Source organism: Temnothorax nylanderi, unplaced genomic scaffold (assembly GCF_030848795.1).
Source record: "Temnothorax nylanderi isolate EJ_2023f unplaced genomic scaffold, tnyl_v1.0 TNYL_tig0007_pilon, whole genome shotgun sequence".
Taxonomy (NCBI): Eukaryota; Metazoa; Arthropoda; class Insecta; order Hymenoptera; family Formicidae; genus Temnothorax; species Temnothorax nylanderi.
In genome coordinates this window covers 465383-485465 of record NW_027249069.1, presented here as the reverse complement: position 1 = coordinate 485465, position 20083 = coordinate 465383, and the positions used below count along the sequence as shown (strand labels likewise).

The window sequence follows — 20083 nt, the reverse complement described above, 5'->3', positions numbered from 1 at the left end:
CTTTATTAAACTTTCGTTAAGCGCGGTAGGTACGCGTCTAAGAGATCTCGGTATTGTAGAGCCCTTTAAATAAAATTGCAATTTGTATTGTCGAAATGGGGTAAATAATTTTATTATTTATTTGCAAAAATGTAAATTGTAAATGAGAATACAATCATCAAAGCGCGGCTCTTAATAGTTATACATATATAAAAGAATAACAGTGAAAGTGGCGGATGATATTGTTATTGTTATTGATTAATATAAAGATGTAATAAATGAATTCACTCACCAGTCGTTGTACCCTCGCTAAGTACACCTTTAGCTGTACCTGCACAGAAATTAATGTATTATAATTAATTTTAATTAATTATATTTTTTGTATGTACTGATTCTCACATATCATTTAATTATTTCCATTTTTATTAAAACGCAGCTGTACGCAATAAATTGTATAAATAATTACTTAAATACTTTGTCATTTATAATTGATTTTAATTATTTAAATATTTCTCAGTTATTCCCCCTTATGATTCAATAAATAATCGCAATCATGTATATGCGTTATCACGATAGCATGCACACATATATGTACATACTTAAATAACGAATAGATAATTTTACTCACCAGTTAGGGCATTGCTGTTTACTACATCCGTTGTAAAATCCATCCTGGAAATGTCCTTTGTCAGATCCGTCGAGGAAGCGATGAATGCCGGAAACGAGTACTTAATCACGCACTGAACGAACTCCGCAAGTTAACTCGCGCTTTACACTTCGTTTTCGGAATAGCAGAAAAATCGCGAATTCACGCCGCAAGTTCGCCATGGTGCGACACGCAAAACATGACACGAAGATAAAATGCACTTTGTTCCACGATGCGTTTCGACATAATTGCAATCAACTATTGACGATAGCGGATTTTTCATTAGACGTAGCAAGTACCTCTCTCGATATTGTATAAGCTAGGTTTCCGAATTAAATTGTATCGAAAAATTTTAAAAATATCAACGTTAGATACGTTTACTAATTACGTTTATGTATAAAATGCGTAATATTTTATTGTAATATTGGCACTACCAATATTATACGTTCAATTCTTGCGAGCTATTTATTTTCAATTTAAAGTTTAATATGAATTTAATATAAATACAATAAAAAAAGAAATTTTTATAACCGTAGCTACCATCGCATTAACTATAATTTAACTACTCAATTATTACTGCGTATTTTAATCTGTCTAAAAGGAAAGGAAAAGAAAGATATTCGATTAATCTTACAAATATAATGATCATAACGTAAACTATAATTATTTATTCATCTGTAACTAACAGCGTCCAGTACGGAAAATTTATCATCACGGTCGCTGCCAATTATTATGTCAATACGTATATAAGTATTGTTTCAATTAATTCTCATGCATATAATTTTATAAACATAATGAATACATGTACCGCTGAAGAAAATCATAATGAACTATAACTACAACGAACTGCTTAAAGAATACCGTAAGCAGTAATCGCGACTAACAGGGAAAATTATCGCGATCGCTGCCAATAAGTACCGCAAATTTTAATTATCTCATACATATAATTTATATATCACAACTATTATTACAGCAAACTACAGAGTTTCTAGCCTGCAAGTCAACCATAAGCAGTGATCACGGCTAAAGTAAAAAATAATCGCAATCACTGTCAATGAATGTCGCAAATTTTAATTATCTTATGCATATAGTTTTACAAACTTAGCAATCACAGCTATTATTAAAGCAAACAGCAGATTCGAGTTTCTAGCCTACAAAACAACTATAAGCAGTGATTGCGGCCAAAGTAAAAAATAATCGCTATCACTGTCAATTACTACATATATAAATACTGCATATTTTAATTAATTTATGCATAAATAATCGATCCGTAGAAAATTATGGTTATGCTACGGTAGTATGAAATTTATTTTACGGAATTGCAAAATGTACATTCACTGTACTACGTTATTAACGCGAGATATCTATTATTACTACAGTCGCACCGAGCACCGAGTTCGCTTGAGACGGAATTTTTGTTCGTATTACCGACGCGACACACTTTACCCAGTGATCCTACAATCGCACGGAGTTTACTTGGCGAAATTCTCGTTTTCATGTTATCGTCGCGACCAAGTTACCGACGCGACCAGACGCCACATAGCAAGTGACGCTACGATTGTATGGAGTTTATTTGACGGATCTGTGGCACATTCGCCGTCTCTATCGTCTACTGATCGTCTACCGACGCGATATACTATACTCAGCGGCGGATTTCCCGCTTTACCCGTTAGATACAGTTTATACGCATGATATAATTATCAATGAGCATTAAATTTTGGACATGCTACGTCTAATGAAAAGTACGTTAAACACGTACTGATTTATCTTAGGGAGACATAAGGGTCATATTCGCGTGCCTACGTCATCGGAATTCGTACTCACTGGAGTATACTACGCCGAGAGGCTGCATTCCCTTTGGACACTTTCGTGCTGAAAGCGTATTCTACCTCTATTGCACAGTATGTTAAAGAAAGATCGAATACGCTTTCAGCACGAAAACGTCCAAAGAGAATAACGCAGCCCGAATTCAAACCTCACAGTCCAGCGTCGATCACGATCGATGAAACGGCAACGATCACGATGATCCGAGGAAACCGACACATTCCGGCGATCGCCCGTCACTTTAATCGGCACTCCCGATAGAAAGACGGCTATTTAGGCACACTTAACGAGTAAAATTCGCGGATTAATTGCGGAGCGCGGACACTTCGTCCGCCCGCTCCGAAAGCACCGCCGAAAGTGTCATGGCGGCCGATCAAGCGCGCCACATCGAATGTTTGAATTAGTGTGACTACTTGAGACAGCGAATCAGAGATCGCGGAGAGAATTAGATGTTTTCTAGGCGCTTTTCAGCAAACTACAATTATCAATAATCTTCCATTTAATTTAATAAAAAAAATATAAAAAATAAAAATGATAATGTATATGAGTTACTGTTATTATTCATGTTATTTGTATGTAAATCTATACTTGATGTTGTCGAAAATGGCAGTTTATTTCATAAAATCTGTTTTAATAAAAGTTGTTCTAAATAAATATAAATAAGAATGACAGAAATAAAAGATACTATATGTCTTGCTTGTGTCATTATATGTTCTGATAAAAAAGTATGTGACAAATAATTAATAAAATGGATGAGAAAAGAGCAGGTGTAATGTAACATAGACGTTGTTTCAATGTCTGAAGATTTAATTGACAATATGAAATAATGTATAACCCCAGATCAAAGAATTTATACGAATTTTAACTAAGTTGAACGAATTTCCTAAGAGGAAAGAATTATTTCCATGTCAATGTAATGATGATAAAGAACCGCAAGTTTAATTCGTAAGGAAAGCGCCGTTACTCTGCACACGAGTTTTAAGAGTGAATACCATACCATATACATATATGTATGTTGCGTTACGAGCACTAACTGTAATTATTGATACATTAACAATAATATTATCATTATTATCACTTGAATTAGAATTAATTATTTTGGCAACTTACGGTTCGATGGAAATTTAATATATATTTTACATTACCGCGTACGTACGGTTTCAATTATTCTCACCGCAATGTCATATGCAAGTCGTATGCAGTCCATTCTCAATTCTCAGTAGCTGAGACATTTTACAAGATTGTTTGCATGTGTCCCGTCTTTTTTGACTTTATAAAAAAATTTATTTATACATATATATATTTATGAAAGTAAGAAAATACGAAACGACACACTAAGGAATTATTATTGAGAGATAAACGTAAACATATTATTTTAAATTACAAGGTTCTGTCCAACGGGGCTCAGGATCGTTCTTGAGCATGGGAGGAACAGGGGAGAGTTAAGTTTTTATAAGAACTATTAATATTAAGGTAATAATCATACAGAGATGATACTTTTCTTTATGTATACGTGTAAATTAATTTTCTTTAGCTGTTTATTATGTAAAAGGTGAATTGCGTGTGTATCTCCTTTATGTTCTCCGTCTCGATGGATTTGGATCGTACGTTGGTGGCGGTGATTTAATAAACATGATAGAGCAGCGTGAGCTTTTCTCTCGCGTTCACACACGCTCTGTCTTGCTTTCTCTCTCTGCATAAGGATGGGTCAGGCTTATTCCGCTTTTAGTGGCACTGTTATCCGTTAGCTTTATGCTGAGCGTCGGTATCTTTCTTACAGTGCTTACGGCTTCCCTACATTAATATTACATATGTATATATTGTCAAAACAACCTCGCTAATATTAGGCCTGTTCGTTTTCGCTGCACTTATGAACTAGTGCAATAAGTTAGAATGAAAGAAAATATATTTGTTTCATTCTAACTTATTGCACTAGTTCAGAAGTGCAGCGAAAACGAACAGGCCTATAATTCATATGATCATAAATAATATAAGATAAATTTATTGAATGTGTTATTATTACTAGACATCGGATTTTTTATATGCAAATTGTTGGGAAATACATTATTACTTATTTTTGCAAAACTTACCAGAATTAAATAAGTCTTTCCATTTGAATATTTGTTCATCCCCTACAAACACTCCTCTTGGCTTTTTCTCACGCACCTCGCCACCTTTCGCTTAAATTCCGTATAACTTTCCCTCCACTCTTTCTACAATAAGAGAAAAAAAATTAGATAAGTTATTTATACAAAGAGGAAAAAACACAAAGCACATAATATTTTCTAATATATACAGATACTTACGGCGGCATCCACATTAGCAGGGCTTTCATCGTTAGGATCTGCGAGCATGCTTATAACACTTATCAAGATAGTTTCGACTGTGTGAACTGGTAACCACCGCTCCGACGCTTTCTCATATCCCCATTTGTCATCACCGGGTTCATGCAATATCGATATACACACATCTCCATTTTTGTCGATATTTGGATGCCATATTTCGGTTATAAATTTCATTCTTGGTGGCCTAAGTGGATACTCTTTTGGAAACTGTAAATGTGCTTTGAAGAAACCACCTTCGTATAATGTATCCGGAGGTCCAATAATGAGTACTTCCCACCGATATATGTCATTGTCGTCTATGAGGCCTGCAGAAAACCCTTCTACTGGGTTTTTATTTAATTCTGTAAGAAAGGAAGAAAATGAGTAAAGATGAAGAAAGAAAGACCGACTAGAGATTATTTCATAGGTTCTATATTCAAATCATATCTGACGTATTTAACAATGAAAATACATCCAAAAATGTAAACAATAAACTATTGCAATAAATATGAAATATATTCATATCAGATAACGAGTATCGATTAACAAGTACTAATTGTATTCCATTATTTCAAGATATTTTTTGTCCCAAAAAATGAAAGAATTTAAGTATTTAAAGACTGAAACTTTAAATTCTAACAGAGAGCTTAACAAATGATATAATAATAAGTAAAATATAAAATAACAACAATAAGTCAAGATGATACCTATGACAAGAAACCTATGTATAGGTTTTAACAAAAACTATAACAAAAACTATGATAAAACAAGCGCGACATTATCACCAAGTTATAATTAGCTCCGGAGTAATGATTCATATATAATTATCTTCTAAAACAATTTTCACACAACATATACTCCCGAAACACAATAGATTCAGTTTGAATGTCGCAGGTCAATCTTCCTCGGGAGAGGACCATCCCCTAGACTCATCATTTAACATACCCGAGAGAGAGCGAAAGAAAATGCAAAAAAGCAGTGAGCTTCTAGATCTCGACCAAACATGAATAATCAAGATCGTGACAAAACTTCTAGCTAATTGTGACGGCAAGTGCAGCTTGCCATCAGATTACAGAGGACATCGTCCAAGTGTCTAGGTTATGTTCCCCGCCAGGTAACGGTAACGCGAAAAAAAGGGGGAAAGAGCAGCATATTGTCCATGGGTAAGCTCATTAGCGCGATGACAGTCGCGCGTGCACGTGCACGCGCACGTGTGCGCGTCAACTACGACACGTCAATCGCCGCCAGGCAGCGTGTCCCCGGGACGGGACGCCGCGCGCGCGGCGTACAGGTTAAGTTCGCCCATGCGAGATCGCCGCTGCACGGGAGGCCGCGCGGTGCGGTGAGTCAGCGCGACGTGCCCCGCGCGAAGGAGACGCTGGAGACGAGGCACGAGGTTACTGACGCGACGACGTTCTTTCTCTATCTCTCTTTCTCTCTCTTTCCTTCTCTCCTCGTCTCGCTCTCGCGCGCGCACGCAGCGCGACTCCGTCCTACGTCGCGGTCGCACAAAGAGAGGCGAAACTCCGAGAGGCATTTTTCGTGGCGTCGATCTCGTCTGGAACAGGGGAGCATGGCCCGAAGGCGGCTGACCTTCGATGGTCGTTGCACGGCGCGCTTTTGCTCGCTCTTTCCTTCCCTTCCCTCTTTCTCCTTCATTCTTTCTTTCTTTCTTTCCCTCGCATTCTCTCTCTCTCTCTCTCCGGCGACTCCGGCTCTCACGCTCGCTCGCTCTCTCGCGCTCTCTCTCTCTCTCTCTCTCGTCCCTATCCGTACGCTGTCTCCCGTTTTCTTTTTTTTCCTCTCAATTTTTACTTTATTTTCTTTCTCTCTCGCTTCGCCGCTCGATGTTTTTTCCCGTCACGCTCACGAGGAGAGTAACGTGCACACGACGGCGGTGACGCGCGTACGCTATAAATAACGAGGCCTGCAATTATTTTCGGGCACGAGGCGAGAGAGAGGCGGCCTTCGTTCGGCGACATCGACGTCGTCCTCGTCGCCTCGGCGGCGCGCGACGACGAACCGGCTCTCGTCCGCGACGAGACGGGAGCGGGGACGGAGGTTGGGGAGGAGGGGGGGATAGCGGGGAAGGGGAGACAGGGAAACAAGTCAAACTTGGAGATCGCGGCGTGCCGCGGAGGACAACGAGGGTGACGGTGACGTTTACGCCGCCGCCGCCGCCGTTGCCGCCGCTTAGGTTAACGTTTATTCACGGCGCAGCGTACACAGACTCACTCTCTCTCTCTCTCTCTCTCTCCGCGGGAGAGAGAAAGAGAGAGCGTATTGATTTTCACGCCCCGTATCTGTGCGGCGCGGTCACAGCCGAGCCGGCGAGGACGACGTGCGGAGCGCGCCGAGCGTGGCCGCGGTTACCCGCGAGCGCGACGACTCCACGACGTGGACGAGCGCGGCGAGGGGGCCCGTCGCGGGGCGACGTCGGTCGCCCCCCGAGACACGACGGGACGGGCGGCGGAGTCCTTCGTGCGAGAGAGCGCGAGTCACACGACTCCGCGGGATTACCACGCACGGCCCGCGCTTCGCGTTACCGTCAGACGCACTTAACACTCGCACCGCGCTCACATTGTACCTGCTAATTGTTTCCGTAATAGCAGCGCGGACTGTGGCTCTGACATTAATAAAAGTTCAGTTAAATAAGACTAAGACTGAAAACAATCACTTTTGCTTGACTGGAAAGATGGCTAGGTACGTCGCGGAAGCGGTGACCACGCATGCGCCACTGGCTAAACATATGTTCTTCCGTCCCGAGCACTGCGCCGGTCTGATGCACCGGCGCCGTCGGTGCCACGCTGCGTGACAATCGATTGAAACTCTGGACAAAGCGACGAACTGTGAATAAAGCAGAGCACCGATGTTAGCGGGAAACAATCGTGAAGCGAACGGAGTTAAAACTGCGCCGACAAATGGTAAAAGCAGGTATTCAAACTATATAATTCAAACTTCAAAGTAAATATCCGATACACGATAACGAGAATAAAATTCAAGTTCTGGAGGCGTGAAGGAAAACACAATTTAATTAGTTGTGATTATATTAATTAGAATAATTAATTAGGTTAATGGGAGTAATATCAGACTTAAGTAATCAATTATATTGCAATCTCTTTTATTAAAATAGAATTATAATTGTAAATTATTATTTTGTTTAAATAGAACTTGCAGTGACCGAAAGTTAATTATATTGTAATTAAATTTAATCATATATAAAATATAATTTTATGAAAATGCGTACAACGTAAAATTTATAAGAGAAAATTGTTTTTATTATATTTTTTTTAACTTAATATGCATTTTCTCTATTTCAAAATTTTAACAATTACGAAATAATTTCTCAACAAAAAAACGTATAGTATAAAAAATAAATAAAGTATATATTATAATATATTATTCCCCATATTTTTAAACTTATATAACTATATAAAAATTATAAATGTCTCTTTTTAAGTAAAGGATGTGTGAAATACGATTTTAATACTTTATATATTGTTTAAATAATGCAAAATGTTATTTTAATTTGCAAAATTGGTAATGAATAATCGGGTATCATAATTTTTAATTACATTTAATTACTAAAAAGCTAATTAAAATATGTGTTTTTGAAATCTGTATTATAATATAACACAATTGCAGTAATTTTTAAAATAATAAATCCTACAGAATACAGAATACTTCACATAATAAATGTAAAATATCTTCTTTCGGAAATCGTGACGAATAAAAAAGTATTTATGCACTCTTAGTTTCTAAAAGAAAGAAAGAGAAAAACTCATACCGCTTATGCGCAAAAGAATCTACCTGGTATACGGGAAGAAAGGTAAAAATAGAAATGGAGGAGGATCGACGGTTATGTATCTTTGCCTTCTCAGCAATTTCGCACGGTTACATTCGAGATTTATGGTCCGATTTCGATTCCATTTCGCGCCGCGGTTTGTTTACTTATTGGCATCTAGAATATGTGCGCGGGCTGATGTTACGTCCAGGTTTGTATTGCTTCGATGCTATCATCCAGATTTATCTATTGTGCTATTGAGACGAGAAAGCGCTGAATGGAGATGATCACGCGATGCAAAATTCAGACGTCTTTCCATAAATTAACAACATCGAACTCAAATATTCATGAATACTACGATATTTTATGTACTTTGTGTCTTTTATACGGATATTAATGTACGCCTTTTGTATTTCGAACGAATATTTTATAATTGCAAAAACATTCCAAACATATAAGTTATTATTTTATATATTAATAAGTACTTTTAATACATATTCCTTGATAATTAATTATTATCGACAATATAATAAATTAATATTTTAAACAAACTTATTGGCACACTTAAATCACTAAAATTAAACGAAATATTATATCTGTTTTGTTACCCTTTTTGTTGTTAATTAATCAAGTATCTTTGATTCTTGCTAATACTCTTGTAGAACTTCCTTTTTTATTTCTACAGGTCACGGTATAGCAAGATTTGATGGTTTAATTTGAGAGTGTTCTATTGCACTAATTACGAAATCGCTTCTGCTTGTTGAATGGTAATTTAATTTACCGTATCGACCATATCTTACCAATCAATCACGATATATGAATTATTGTTGCACGGTATCTTTCACCGACAGGAACATTTCTATTACCATTATCGTTGCTTCTTAATTACTCCGAACGGCATTCGTATTTATCGCGTGATTAGGCCTTACATCGAATTATACAGAATTACGGCGATAAAAGATGGAAATCATTTTCAATCCCGTTGTATCACTGGATCGATAGGATATTGGCATCTGAAGCATATTGGCTTTAGTACCGTCTGCACTGCAAGTTGTAATCGCGAGCGAAATGTATTGCCCGGAGAAATCACCATTGCGTTAAGATGAATAATATTTTCGTGTATTTTAACAAATATAACGCACGTAATTATAAATATATATAATAAAATTCAACGATTTTTATGTTTAAAGCGGTTGATGTGTTCAATGTATATATATAAATCCATATCTTCAAATTCTTTACTTTTCAAATAATACTATTTTTTTTTAAATCGAAGAAGAATTAAAAATATTTTATTTCTTAATCTTCTTGGCAATATATTTGCGACAAGAGTTAGTGGTGTCGTATTGGTGGTAAGATAAGGTATGTGCGAGTGAATGAGTGGAACGAATAAAGATTAACGATTAGACACAGATCGTTACACCGACGCATAATATTGTTGAAGATCAAAAGGTTGATTAGTTTATTCTAACGTACAACATAAAAATCAATCAGGCAAATTTTCATCATGGTCTGCAATATATATGTATACCAACAGAAATTAAGAGCTATTGAAAGTTAGCATTTCAAAGAAAGTTTACGTATAACTGACGTTTGCGCGTATATAATGTAAGAGGATACTAAAATATATATACCGTACATAAAAAGACACTAAGGTAGTATGTGCAGACTACAGAATAAGAGGACTGACTGAGATTTTTGATGTCTTCTTTATTATCTCCTATCGTAGGATACATTGCTTGACAAATGATTATACAGACGTACAATACCCAGCAAATCGTTCGCTTTGTATTTTACAATTTCGTCGGCCAATACTCCGCACCTCGTTCGCCCTCATAGCTATTTACAGAATATAATATAAGACTTTAGTTTCGGTATATAACGTGGAATCTGAGAGACGATAGTATGTCCACCGTGTGTGTGTGTGTGTGTGTGTACGCCTATATATGTGCCCTTCTGACATCAGTTCTCCCTGCATATATTTCGGATATTTCTTAAATAATCGATTCCTTTAAAAAACATTTTGAACACGGTAAAAATTATGCGTTATTTTTAGCATCGTCAGACTTTATCAAGACGGAAATCTTAAACTTCGTTACAGATGCTTGTGTATCTTCCAGGAATGTATGATCGTCGGAAAAAAATGAGTTCATAAGCGAACCTCGGAAAACTTTAACTATGATTAATTCGCGGACACAGCAGGTCGCTTATAAGCGTATAGAAAACTTTGTTTTGATCGACGATGCGCCCGAAGTTTAGAGAATCAGACATTTATTAAGATTTCCTCTGCTCGCGCAAAGAATTATTGAGATGATTTATGAGCAGAACATGGAAAGGATTACTGTCGCATTGTACGTTACTTAGCAAACATCTTATATTTTTCTTTTCCAGAATTTCTGACAACAGTTTACAAATTTCGAAATTATTTATTCACTTAAAGCTTCTTGTAAATGAGATACCACCGTTAATTTTCCAAGAAAACGATTATTTATTGCAATATCTTTAGACGAACTCGATTATTTTGCTTTCTGATGTGTGTATGCTCTATTTAGAAAATAAAAGTGTATCTTATATAAAGTCTTGTTACGTACATCTTTAACGTAAAACAACAAGAAGAATGAATATTCCTTAAATTCTATTGACGATAAAATCTCAAACACATGAATAAAATCAACCCAAATCCAACACGGACATTTCTTGCATATTTGCAACATTTAATTTCCTCTCACATTGACAAATTAAATAAGTTGATATCAATCGATATTACGATAATGGAAAATTTCCCAAGTTATTTGTTGTTGTCCAATAACAAGATCTAACAAGATTTTTTCCACATTCAATCTATTACATTTCTAGGACAATATCGTATTTACAACCGTGAGCTTCAATGAAAGCGATCGACAAGCGAGTCATGACGAATACGACTCGAAATAACTGGACTTGACATTCTAACAATAAATACTAATATAATGTTATCTGTTATCGTACAATCACATATTGATGCTATGTACAAGTAATATTTCATTAACGTCATCGGGATGTATCGATATACTCACTTTATGAAACAAAGGCTTGCAGGTTATTCGATTAAGTTATGCGTTATCTTATTAAAAATGGCATAATTAAATGCATAAATAAAAAAATGCACTTTTTATTTTACTTTAACATGACAGTAACTTAATAAACAGTCATAAATTTGTTATAATGAGATGGGACGAAAATACATCAGAAATATAGATTAGTAATACGCTTGATTACATTTAATATCAATTTGTGCTAAAATATTACATTATTACTGAGACACGGCACATTTTTGTAAGACTTGCAATGTAGGACGGCAGAAGCAAATCTCGTTAATTCATTAATTACGAAAATTGAAATATCGTCAGGATATTGTTGCAACTCAGATACTTATAAATGAGATTTTACTTCTGGGATATCTCTCTTCCGAGATTTCCTCTCCTGCAATTTCTCCTCGATGGTTCGCTTCAGTGGTAACGATAATGATTCCTCTGGATAGCAAACCCTTATTTATTTAATGTTTGCCTTAAACTGAAATAAATACATAAATAATTATTTTATTTTTATGAAGAAATGTTATTAAATATTCTTTCACTGAGGATGTTCGAGCTATGAGGATAGGAACGAAATAAAACGAGATAAAAATGAATAAGTTAGAAGTAAGCACATTGATCAAATATTGCTAACTTTGTGCAAAGTGAGTTTGCTTTAATTTAGTAGTACTTTACTCAGGTCCTATGAAATGATAGTAGCCAGAAGTAGCAAGATCACTAATTGCCCTCGGTAGAAGCGCAATTGAGTATCAAGAGACATAGATTCGACTTTCTGAAGTTTTCGAAAACTCGACGGCTCACACAGGCTGATTCACTCACAGAATGAATATGTAAGGCGACAGCAGAAAACCATTAATTCCATTAAGTCGGCTGTTGGAAGGTCGGGCAGGATTTGCTTTTCTTCCTCTTTTTTTTCCCCCAAGGTTGAAACGCACCGATGAGGCTGAATCCCGTGGCGTTTGACTTTCATTGGATATTTCTCGTGCAAAATTGTCGCGCTAAAGTTTCGTGTCGACCATCGAGAGCTTTGAACTCGGTTATATTTCCCTGGAGTACGACAGAGGAAACCGGAACGTAAGGGCGAAAGATGAGGAGCTACATAGGAAAGAAAATCCTGTGAAAGGAGAGAAGCCGACCTGGACTTTTGCCGCGTTGGGACCTCATCCTAGACTCATAGACGACGTTATATATGGACATAAAAAATTGCCAGCCACAATCTGCTATATATTGTAACGGTAATTATACTAATCTGGAAAAATAAGGTCGTTTTCTTTTGCTTCAATGCTTGTAAAATTTTTATCTCATAATCTGTTATGCATGAAACTACAAATAAAATATACGAATAATACGAGAATAGAAATAGAATAGAAAAGTCTCTCTCATATTTTCAACCTTCTTCTTATGGAGAATGATATATTAAAAGTTCTCAGAAATACATATAATAATATATGCATAAAATTATCTAATATAAAATCGCACTGAAGAGATATAATCAACCAATATTAATTAAAAATTTTTTAAGTGAAGTATGCAAGATTGCATAAAGTTTTTTCTTTATTTTTTAACCTTCTTCTTCATCATTCATGAGTAGCAAAGTGATGATGCGACAGGATATATATGTTTCCTTGATGTAGCCAAATTCACTTACATTTAACGAATTCAATATCCGCGTGAAAAGTTACGTCGAACTTTAATTCGCTTCACAAGTTCACCTTGTAAATGAGTCTATTATCTCGAGAGGAAACTTCGTGAAAGAATTAAAAGTGATCTAAAATAGCACGACTAAAAGAAAACTGTAAGTCCTAAGTACCATGCAAGAATATCGATTAATAAAACTTTAATCAGGGCGTTATGCAAAATATCGATCGCGCGAGATATCATTTTCTCTTTTTTTTTTTCGTGGTACCCTATCTTTAACCAAGGAATGCGGCGGCCAACTTTTAAACATTTCCTCCGGCATTCGCAATCGTGACACGCCGGCGGTTATTGCACGATTCCTCGCGTACACGGGGACGTATATGGAAAGTTGTAAATAGATTCTCGCAACAAATCGCCGTAGCGCCAGCTTGGAGCAAGCGCCCCGCTTCGACTCGAACTCGAGTGTGAGGAAGTTTGTACGGGCGGGTAGGTTGGATCGATGGCTGGATGGCTTGGTACGAGCACCAAAGTAAAGTTTGTCTTGGCTGCCGGCCACGACCCTCCATCGAATCACCGACGGAGTGATAACGATAACTCTAGCAACTGCTCAAGCCAGTATCGATTGTCATTAGACACCGTACGAAATTCTCTCGCAAGTTGCACGACGGGGTCCTACAGCCTTCTCAGCGATTCGCTCGGCGCTTTTAATATCGAGGTAACGTACGTACGATCGCTCGTTTAAGTGAAGAGACGGCCGACAAAATCCCTTATATCGTATGATATGTTACAGGAAACAGAAGAAGGGACACTTTTTAAATCGCTCCGGGACCATTTCGCTCCTCCGCGTCGTGCGTGACATGGTTTCGCGTCGGTTAGGCGCACTTTTTATTTTTACATCATACTCTCGCAAAGAAAATTTATCTAGTATAAAAAAAGTACAAGTTTCGAATTTAACATATATTTTATTCTAACATTATATTAGATTTTAAATTATATAATCTATATCCGCGTAAAGATATGTAAAGAATATTTAATATGGCAACATAGGTGTGGCATGCTTATTAATATTAATCGCCACGCACAGAGTTTGCCCCATACGCAACGAAAATAATCATTTACAGCTAATTCACAGTTATGCTTTGTTTACGCACTTCTCGTACACTATTCGAGTATCAATATGAAAGAACGGAGATTAGTCGTCCTAAACGCAATATCCTTAGGGATTAATGCTTATCCGTAAGTACCTTAGTTATTGTTCTTGAGCACAGAATTTGATTTCATTCATTCATATGATTCCAGCGTCCAGCCGATGGCAGTATATATAACAAACAACACGTTGCTAATTATTATTACAATATTACAAGACTCGCTGACAATTATCGTTGAACAAACGATCGTTTCTCAACTCGCTGAGTTGATATTACGATTAAAATATTCTGTAGTTTTTTTTTTTTTTTGCGTATTCGAACAGTCAATATCTTTAAACGATTTCTCCACTTTAAATGTCGCTCATATCATTCTCGGAGAACGTGATCTTTGTTCAACGATAATCGGGTCGCTATCTTCGCAGCTTTCCACGTACGGCAGTGTGATTGAAATTACAGTTTAGTAGAATCGCGAGGACGTAGGAAAAGTGACAGATCGATCGATAAACGGGTACGCGTGCGAGTAACCGCGTACGTGTGTACCTTCAATCTGTCCGGAGCTAGACGCAAGGATCGATAGCTTAATTATGTTACAGACAAGAACGCGTTTTACCTTGTGAACGCTTAAGTACGGAAATATAAAAAATCCTTACATGTCCCTATCTAAGTAGGCGTGTAGAAATGTTAAGTCGGTCCCCGTTCGCAAGACAGGACGTCCTCGAAATCTCATTGAATATTAAACGGATGAAATCCGCGGGAATATCGAATTCGCTCAAACGATTTCGCTCGTGTTATGATCGTTAAGGAATCGATGTCGAGCATAAACCCGACATTATTGGAAATTAATTTCACGAAAAAAATTCCGTGAAAAAAAAATTCCCTCATGATTTAGGTACTGTAAAATTAATGATATTTTTATTCGAGAGATATGTTAATTCGCCGAAAACTCAGCCAGATCTACTGTTTTATTATGAATCAGACTTTCTGGAAAATGGGTCGTAAAGCGAAGTGGTGAAAGTACTTTCGATAACAACAACTATATCGATTCTCGAGGGATGATTTGACAAATCTTCAAAGTTTATGTTTGAAGATCCATTTTTGATGTGTACACGTTCTTTACTTATATTTATACAGAACTATTTTTAGAATTTTATCTTAGTATTTTGTTTTTTTTGCATGTAGTATCTTCAAGACACTGTGTTTTTAAGGCGTTATTTATATTGAAGAAATATCAATTTTTCAGTCGATTCCACGGCTTTCTTAGGAAACACAGCAGCGGTACGTGACGCGAATAAAGACGATAGGGAAATAAAAGAAGAGTTTCAACATTTCCGCGCACGAACAGCATACCGGCCGCGAATGAAATGCACTATTGCCTCTTGGGAAATTATTTTATGCCGGTCATTTGCTTTATTCATTTTATCGACGACGTAAACGTAATTTCCTGTCGTTAATGTCGGTACGCGAACGTCTGAGTCGTAATGGATAATTACTCACGGCTTCAGTTCCTGGAATTTTATACTCTTTGTGATTTCTTCAATTAATCTGTATTACTTTAAGCTACACGACGCAAAGCGTCGCAAAACTGCACTTACGAGCAGCGACTTTAAATGGCACATCTGTACCTTGGAATGCTATATTTCTTTAATAATAATTTGTGCCCTTAATCAGCATAAAGTAAACTTTGGCAACGCTATTTGCATTTAGCCTTTCGGTACGTAACATCCTGTTTTTATGAAAGCGGTAACTTCATATTCCAGCAATATGCAGCAAACATTTATTAAAGACACTTCAAAATTAACCTGGCAACGTCTGGTGGAAGTTGAAAAAATTTCTACGATATTTGAGAGAGACTTTGCCTGTCTTGATGCCTTTTACTTAGAACTTATATAATATACTGTATTTATAAAAAAAATACATAACGTGTCGTTATAAATAAATTACCTTTAAATCTTACAAACAGCCACTTTTACACAAGTAGAAAGTATCAATATTATATCACATTATCATGATTTTATTTTAATTATGATCGTGATATAAGTTTCAAGATGAAAGGAACAATGGAACTTATGAAATTGCAGAATTTTCATTTTTATGTCAATACATTTATTGTTCTTGTCATATACGAGCGAAAATGAGAGCTATCTTGTATCGATTTCAAGGAGGATGTCCTACTTGCGCCAACGGTTTAAGCACTTATTTTTGAATTTTTTGAACGTGTCCCAGATAGCGCTCTGTATACGTTCATTTATGCTCATTAGTATTATCACTGATGGATACGTATTAATGATTCCATCATTAATCGTTGAATCTAGACACGTAAAACAGTATATTAAGATAGTGTAAAAAACGTTACAACATAAAAAACATCGTACACAATCGTTTATCACATCACGACGATATTAGTAGATAACTATGTGAAGTTGCTAATTGGAATTTTCTAAATTTACATTGGAAAATTACACAACACTATATCTATGTTCCTAATAAAAAGAAACGAAGATATAAAGTTTACGGGCAATTTTAACAGGCACGTTATTTTCGTGATTTTATTAAAGTTGTTAGCGTGTCTTAACTGTAAATTCAACGTTAATAATAGATTCAACAAAAACGTCTTTTCATCGCGATCTGACGATTTAGCATATATAACGTGTTATATATACCTATCCATCTGGGTTACGATCCATAAAAACGCTGCTGGGTAATCTCCAATTGATTGAACCCGGCCGCCGGACTGTCAATCTCCGGAAATCCGCGTCCAAGTTTCACATTTCCGTATTTTCCTCGGCCTCCTCGTCGACCTTGGGCAACATATAGACGGCAGAGATCGGCGGGACGTGATCCTCGAGTTTCAGGATCGGCTTGCAATCTCTGGTAACGTCCACCTGATTGAAAGTGTCCTTCAGGATGTTGATCTCGTTTTCGTGCGCGAATATATTGGTGGGTGGTTCCGTGCCACATATATTGTTCTCGTCGGTGCCGTTCCTGTGGCACAGATTGCCCGACGGAAATTGTCACGAGGTCAGCGCGAACGGGTCCGTTGATAGCTCGTCTACGGACGAGCTCGGCTTCACCGGCTCCTGCTTGTCCGTTTGGTGACTCAGCCGATGGACGATCTCGTCGTGGAGGATGTTGAAGCACATCGCCGTCAGGGCCATCCCTGACATTATGTAGCAGGAGCAGAACCAGACCGTCACGTTTCTCGAGTCGGCGAGGGTGTGGCGAGGATAAGAACCGGGCACCATGTCGCCGAAGCCGATAGTGCTCAGGCTCATGAAGCAGAAATAGCTCGCGTCTAGATGTGGAAGAAGCGCTAGCCGTTAACTTTCAGAGAAGGTACAAGCTTTATATCTATACATATATCGTGTTTACGTATATTGCACTGCGTATATTACGTCGCAGAATTTATGCATGCCAATCTGATATGAGAAAATACGGCCGCGTTAATTTCGAAGCGCTTTGAGGCTCACCGAGATATGTTTATATCGCGGAAACTATCGGAATTCATGTCGAGAAGTGACGCAACACTGAACACAAAGTTTATGAGGTTTTTTTCCCGACATGGACGGGACTTACCTACGAATGACCAACCGTCCAATTTGTGCAGGGTGAATGCTCCGGCAATGATGTAACACAGCATCGCGCCGAGACAGATACTGATTGGCGCGAGTATGGTGACATTCGGCCTGTCGCCCGAACCGAGACTCGACACCTCGTCCTTCGGGCTGGCCTTAATTTCCACGGTGCTGGTGAACGTCGATGCATTCGCGCGAACGTAAAAGGGCTCTTGCAGCTGTAGCTGTTGCTGCTGCTGCTGCGCCAGTTCCTCCTGCTGCCGCTTCTTTCTCATTCGCCGCTCTTTCTCCTGTGTATACGAGAAAATACCCGAAAATGGAAAATCCGTTCATATCTGCGCGTCAACACACGTGAATGACCATTCTACACGTGTGCCAATTACATTCATGTTGCATCGCAACATTTTCGAGTGAACGCCAACATCGTTTACACTCTTGTGTTTCGAGTGCCGGGTTTCGAAGGCTGATCCAATTTTATTTGAATAGCGCTCTAACAATAACCAATCAATACTACGGTGGCGATTAATCCTTATCGATCGTACAGGACATGCGTATCCTGCCCGACATAGGCGATGCATATGTCGAGCTGATGCGACACATACATTTCCCATCACGTACACCCGGCTTGTTCAACAATTGAGAAAGACCGTATCACTGGCAATCTGTGATTGAATTTTTTATCGGCTAACGATGCGAAACTTTCGGCAAGGCATGCCATCGCTAACCTGCATCCGCCTCTCGTCGTAGCAACAGTAGCCGCAATTCGAGCAAAGGCAACAGCAAAGAGCACGTGTGAAGACGCCTCTGGCGCATCTCGACAGGAGACCTCCCGCGCTAGACAGGTAGACCAGGGTCAGGGGTATACCAAGACTGGCGTAGCCCATCGTAGCAACTTTGCCCCAAGTGGATTTCGGTGCGATACTTCCGCAACCTGTGAACACGGAATGGAAAAGAAATTTAAGTTTATCAAGAATCTCGAAATCAATAAAAGATAATCGGAACATAAAGTATATACTGCGATGATATTTATAAAGATATTTCTTTCAATACTCTCTGAGGAGAGTGGTTCTATTGTACAATACAATGGCGATATTACAGCGGAAAAAGAACGGCGATAGAACCGCGACAGTTAATTTCTCGCACAATGTTAGCTTTCCGGATACTTAAAGGATAATATCCGCGGTGGTTTGCTCACGCTAATTAACCACCGCGGTAATAAGAACTTTGTGTAATATGGGATCACGAGTATATTGATCACGAGTAAATGTGTGTACGCGCGCGGACACATGTGTGTACATATGTATTGCGCGTATGTACACGTATAAGCATCTTGAGTTTGTACAGGATATGATGCGGAAAATATTCCCTTCTAGTCCCGAGATCATTTTTGTCAGTAGGTCTAAAATCCTGAATAAAAATCAAATTTATTATCGTTTATTCCAACGATTTTGCTCGGAATAATTCTTGCGCAAGTTTTCATATTACGATTCATATCCCGCGAGGAATATATTAAGCCGAAATTGATTAAGTTTCGCAAAATCAATATCTAGGTCAACGGTAAAACCTCGCGCGAGAAGTTGAAACATAAAGCGTAAAATTCGTAGAATTTCTTCGGTATCGTAAAAGCTTAAGTTTCGGCAAACGTCGATCAATCGTAATCTCCAAAAGCGATTCTCGCGATCGAGCGGCGGAATTTACAGTGCAGCAGCAGCGTCCAATCGGGGGTTGCTATCGGGGGATGAATAAAAATATCTACGGAGAAAAACTTAACTAGAGTTTTTTTTTCAATTTCGCAAAACAATCAAAAGCGCTGTTTGATCAAGATACGAAGCTTTAATAAATTTCGACCCGTATCGCTGCAATGCAGGAAGGGAGACGAGCTGCATTAAAAGACTATTTTTCCTGTTGTTGATTTATAACATAAAATTTATCTGGTGACAGCTAATCGTTATCTCGAGTTTGTAGGAATAAACAGCGATATTTATATACAATATATTGCCAGAGAGAAATGTCAATACTGTTGACATCTAGCATTACTTCAGTTATTTTGTCATAAAAATTTTTTATGATATTGATCATTGCAAATTTCTCACG

The 20083-nt window shown here is 37.8% G+C and overlaps 2 protein-coding genes across 6 annotated transcripts in view; both read right to left on the bottom strand.

The window, feature by feature from the left end:
• Positions 1-3777: 3777 nt before the first annotated feature.
• Positions 3778-7517, bottom strand: Ube2g1 (ubiquitin-conjugating enzyme E2G 1 (UBC7 homolog, yeast)). The gene is made up of 4 exons (XM_071718799.1): positions 7361-7517; positions 4756-5135; positions 4540-4662; positions 3778-4243 (listed from the first exon to the last, which is right to left on the bottom strand). The coding sequence occupies exons 1-3, from the start codon at positions 7404-7406 to the stop codon at positions 4582-4584; spliced, it is 507 nt and encodes a 168-aa protein (XP_071574900.1). The 5' UTR covers positions 7407-7517; the 3' UTR covers positions 3778-4243; positions 4540-4581.
• Positions 7518-10247: 2730 nt separating this feature from the next.
• LOC139780221 (TWiK family of potassium channels protein 7) overlaps positions 10248-20083 on the bottom strand; it is a 203389-nt gene continuing 193553 nt past the window's right edge. For 4 of the 5 annotated variants that reach the window (XM_071718755.1, XM_071718764.1, XM_071718780.1 and 1 more), the window contains 3 exons: positions 18715-18920; positions 17991-18279; positions 10248-17709 (listed from right to left, as the gene is read on the bottom strand). In XM_071718755.1, coding sequence (XP_071574856.1) covers positions 17429-17709; positions 17991-18279; positions 18715-18920 — 776 coding nt within the window. In that variant the 3' untranslated portion in view covers positions 10248-17428. The remainder of the gene's footprint in view (positions 17710-17990; positions 18280-18714; positions 18921-20083) is intronic. The other variant, XR_011720187.1, reaches the window with a different exon arrangement.

Coding starts and splice junctions, on each gene's coding strand:
- Ube2g1 (XM_071718799.1), bottom strand. CDS start 7,406: ATGTCAGAGCCACAGTCCGCGCTGCTATTACGGAAACAATTAGCAG. Junction 5,136..7,360: donor ATTACGGAAACAATTAGCAG/GTACAATGTGAG, acceptor CCTTTCTTACAG/AATTAAATAAAAACCCAGTA. Junction 4,663..4,755: donor CTGCTAATGTGGATGCCGCC/GTAAGTATCTGT, acceptor CTCTTATTGTAG/AAAGAGTGGAGGGAAAGTTA.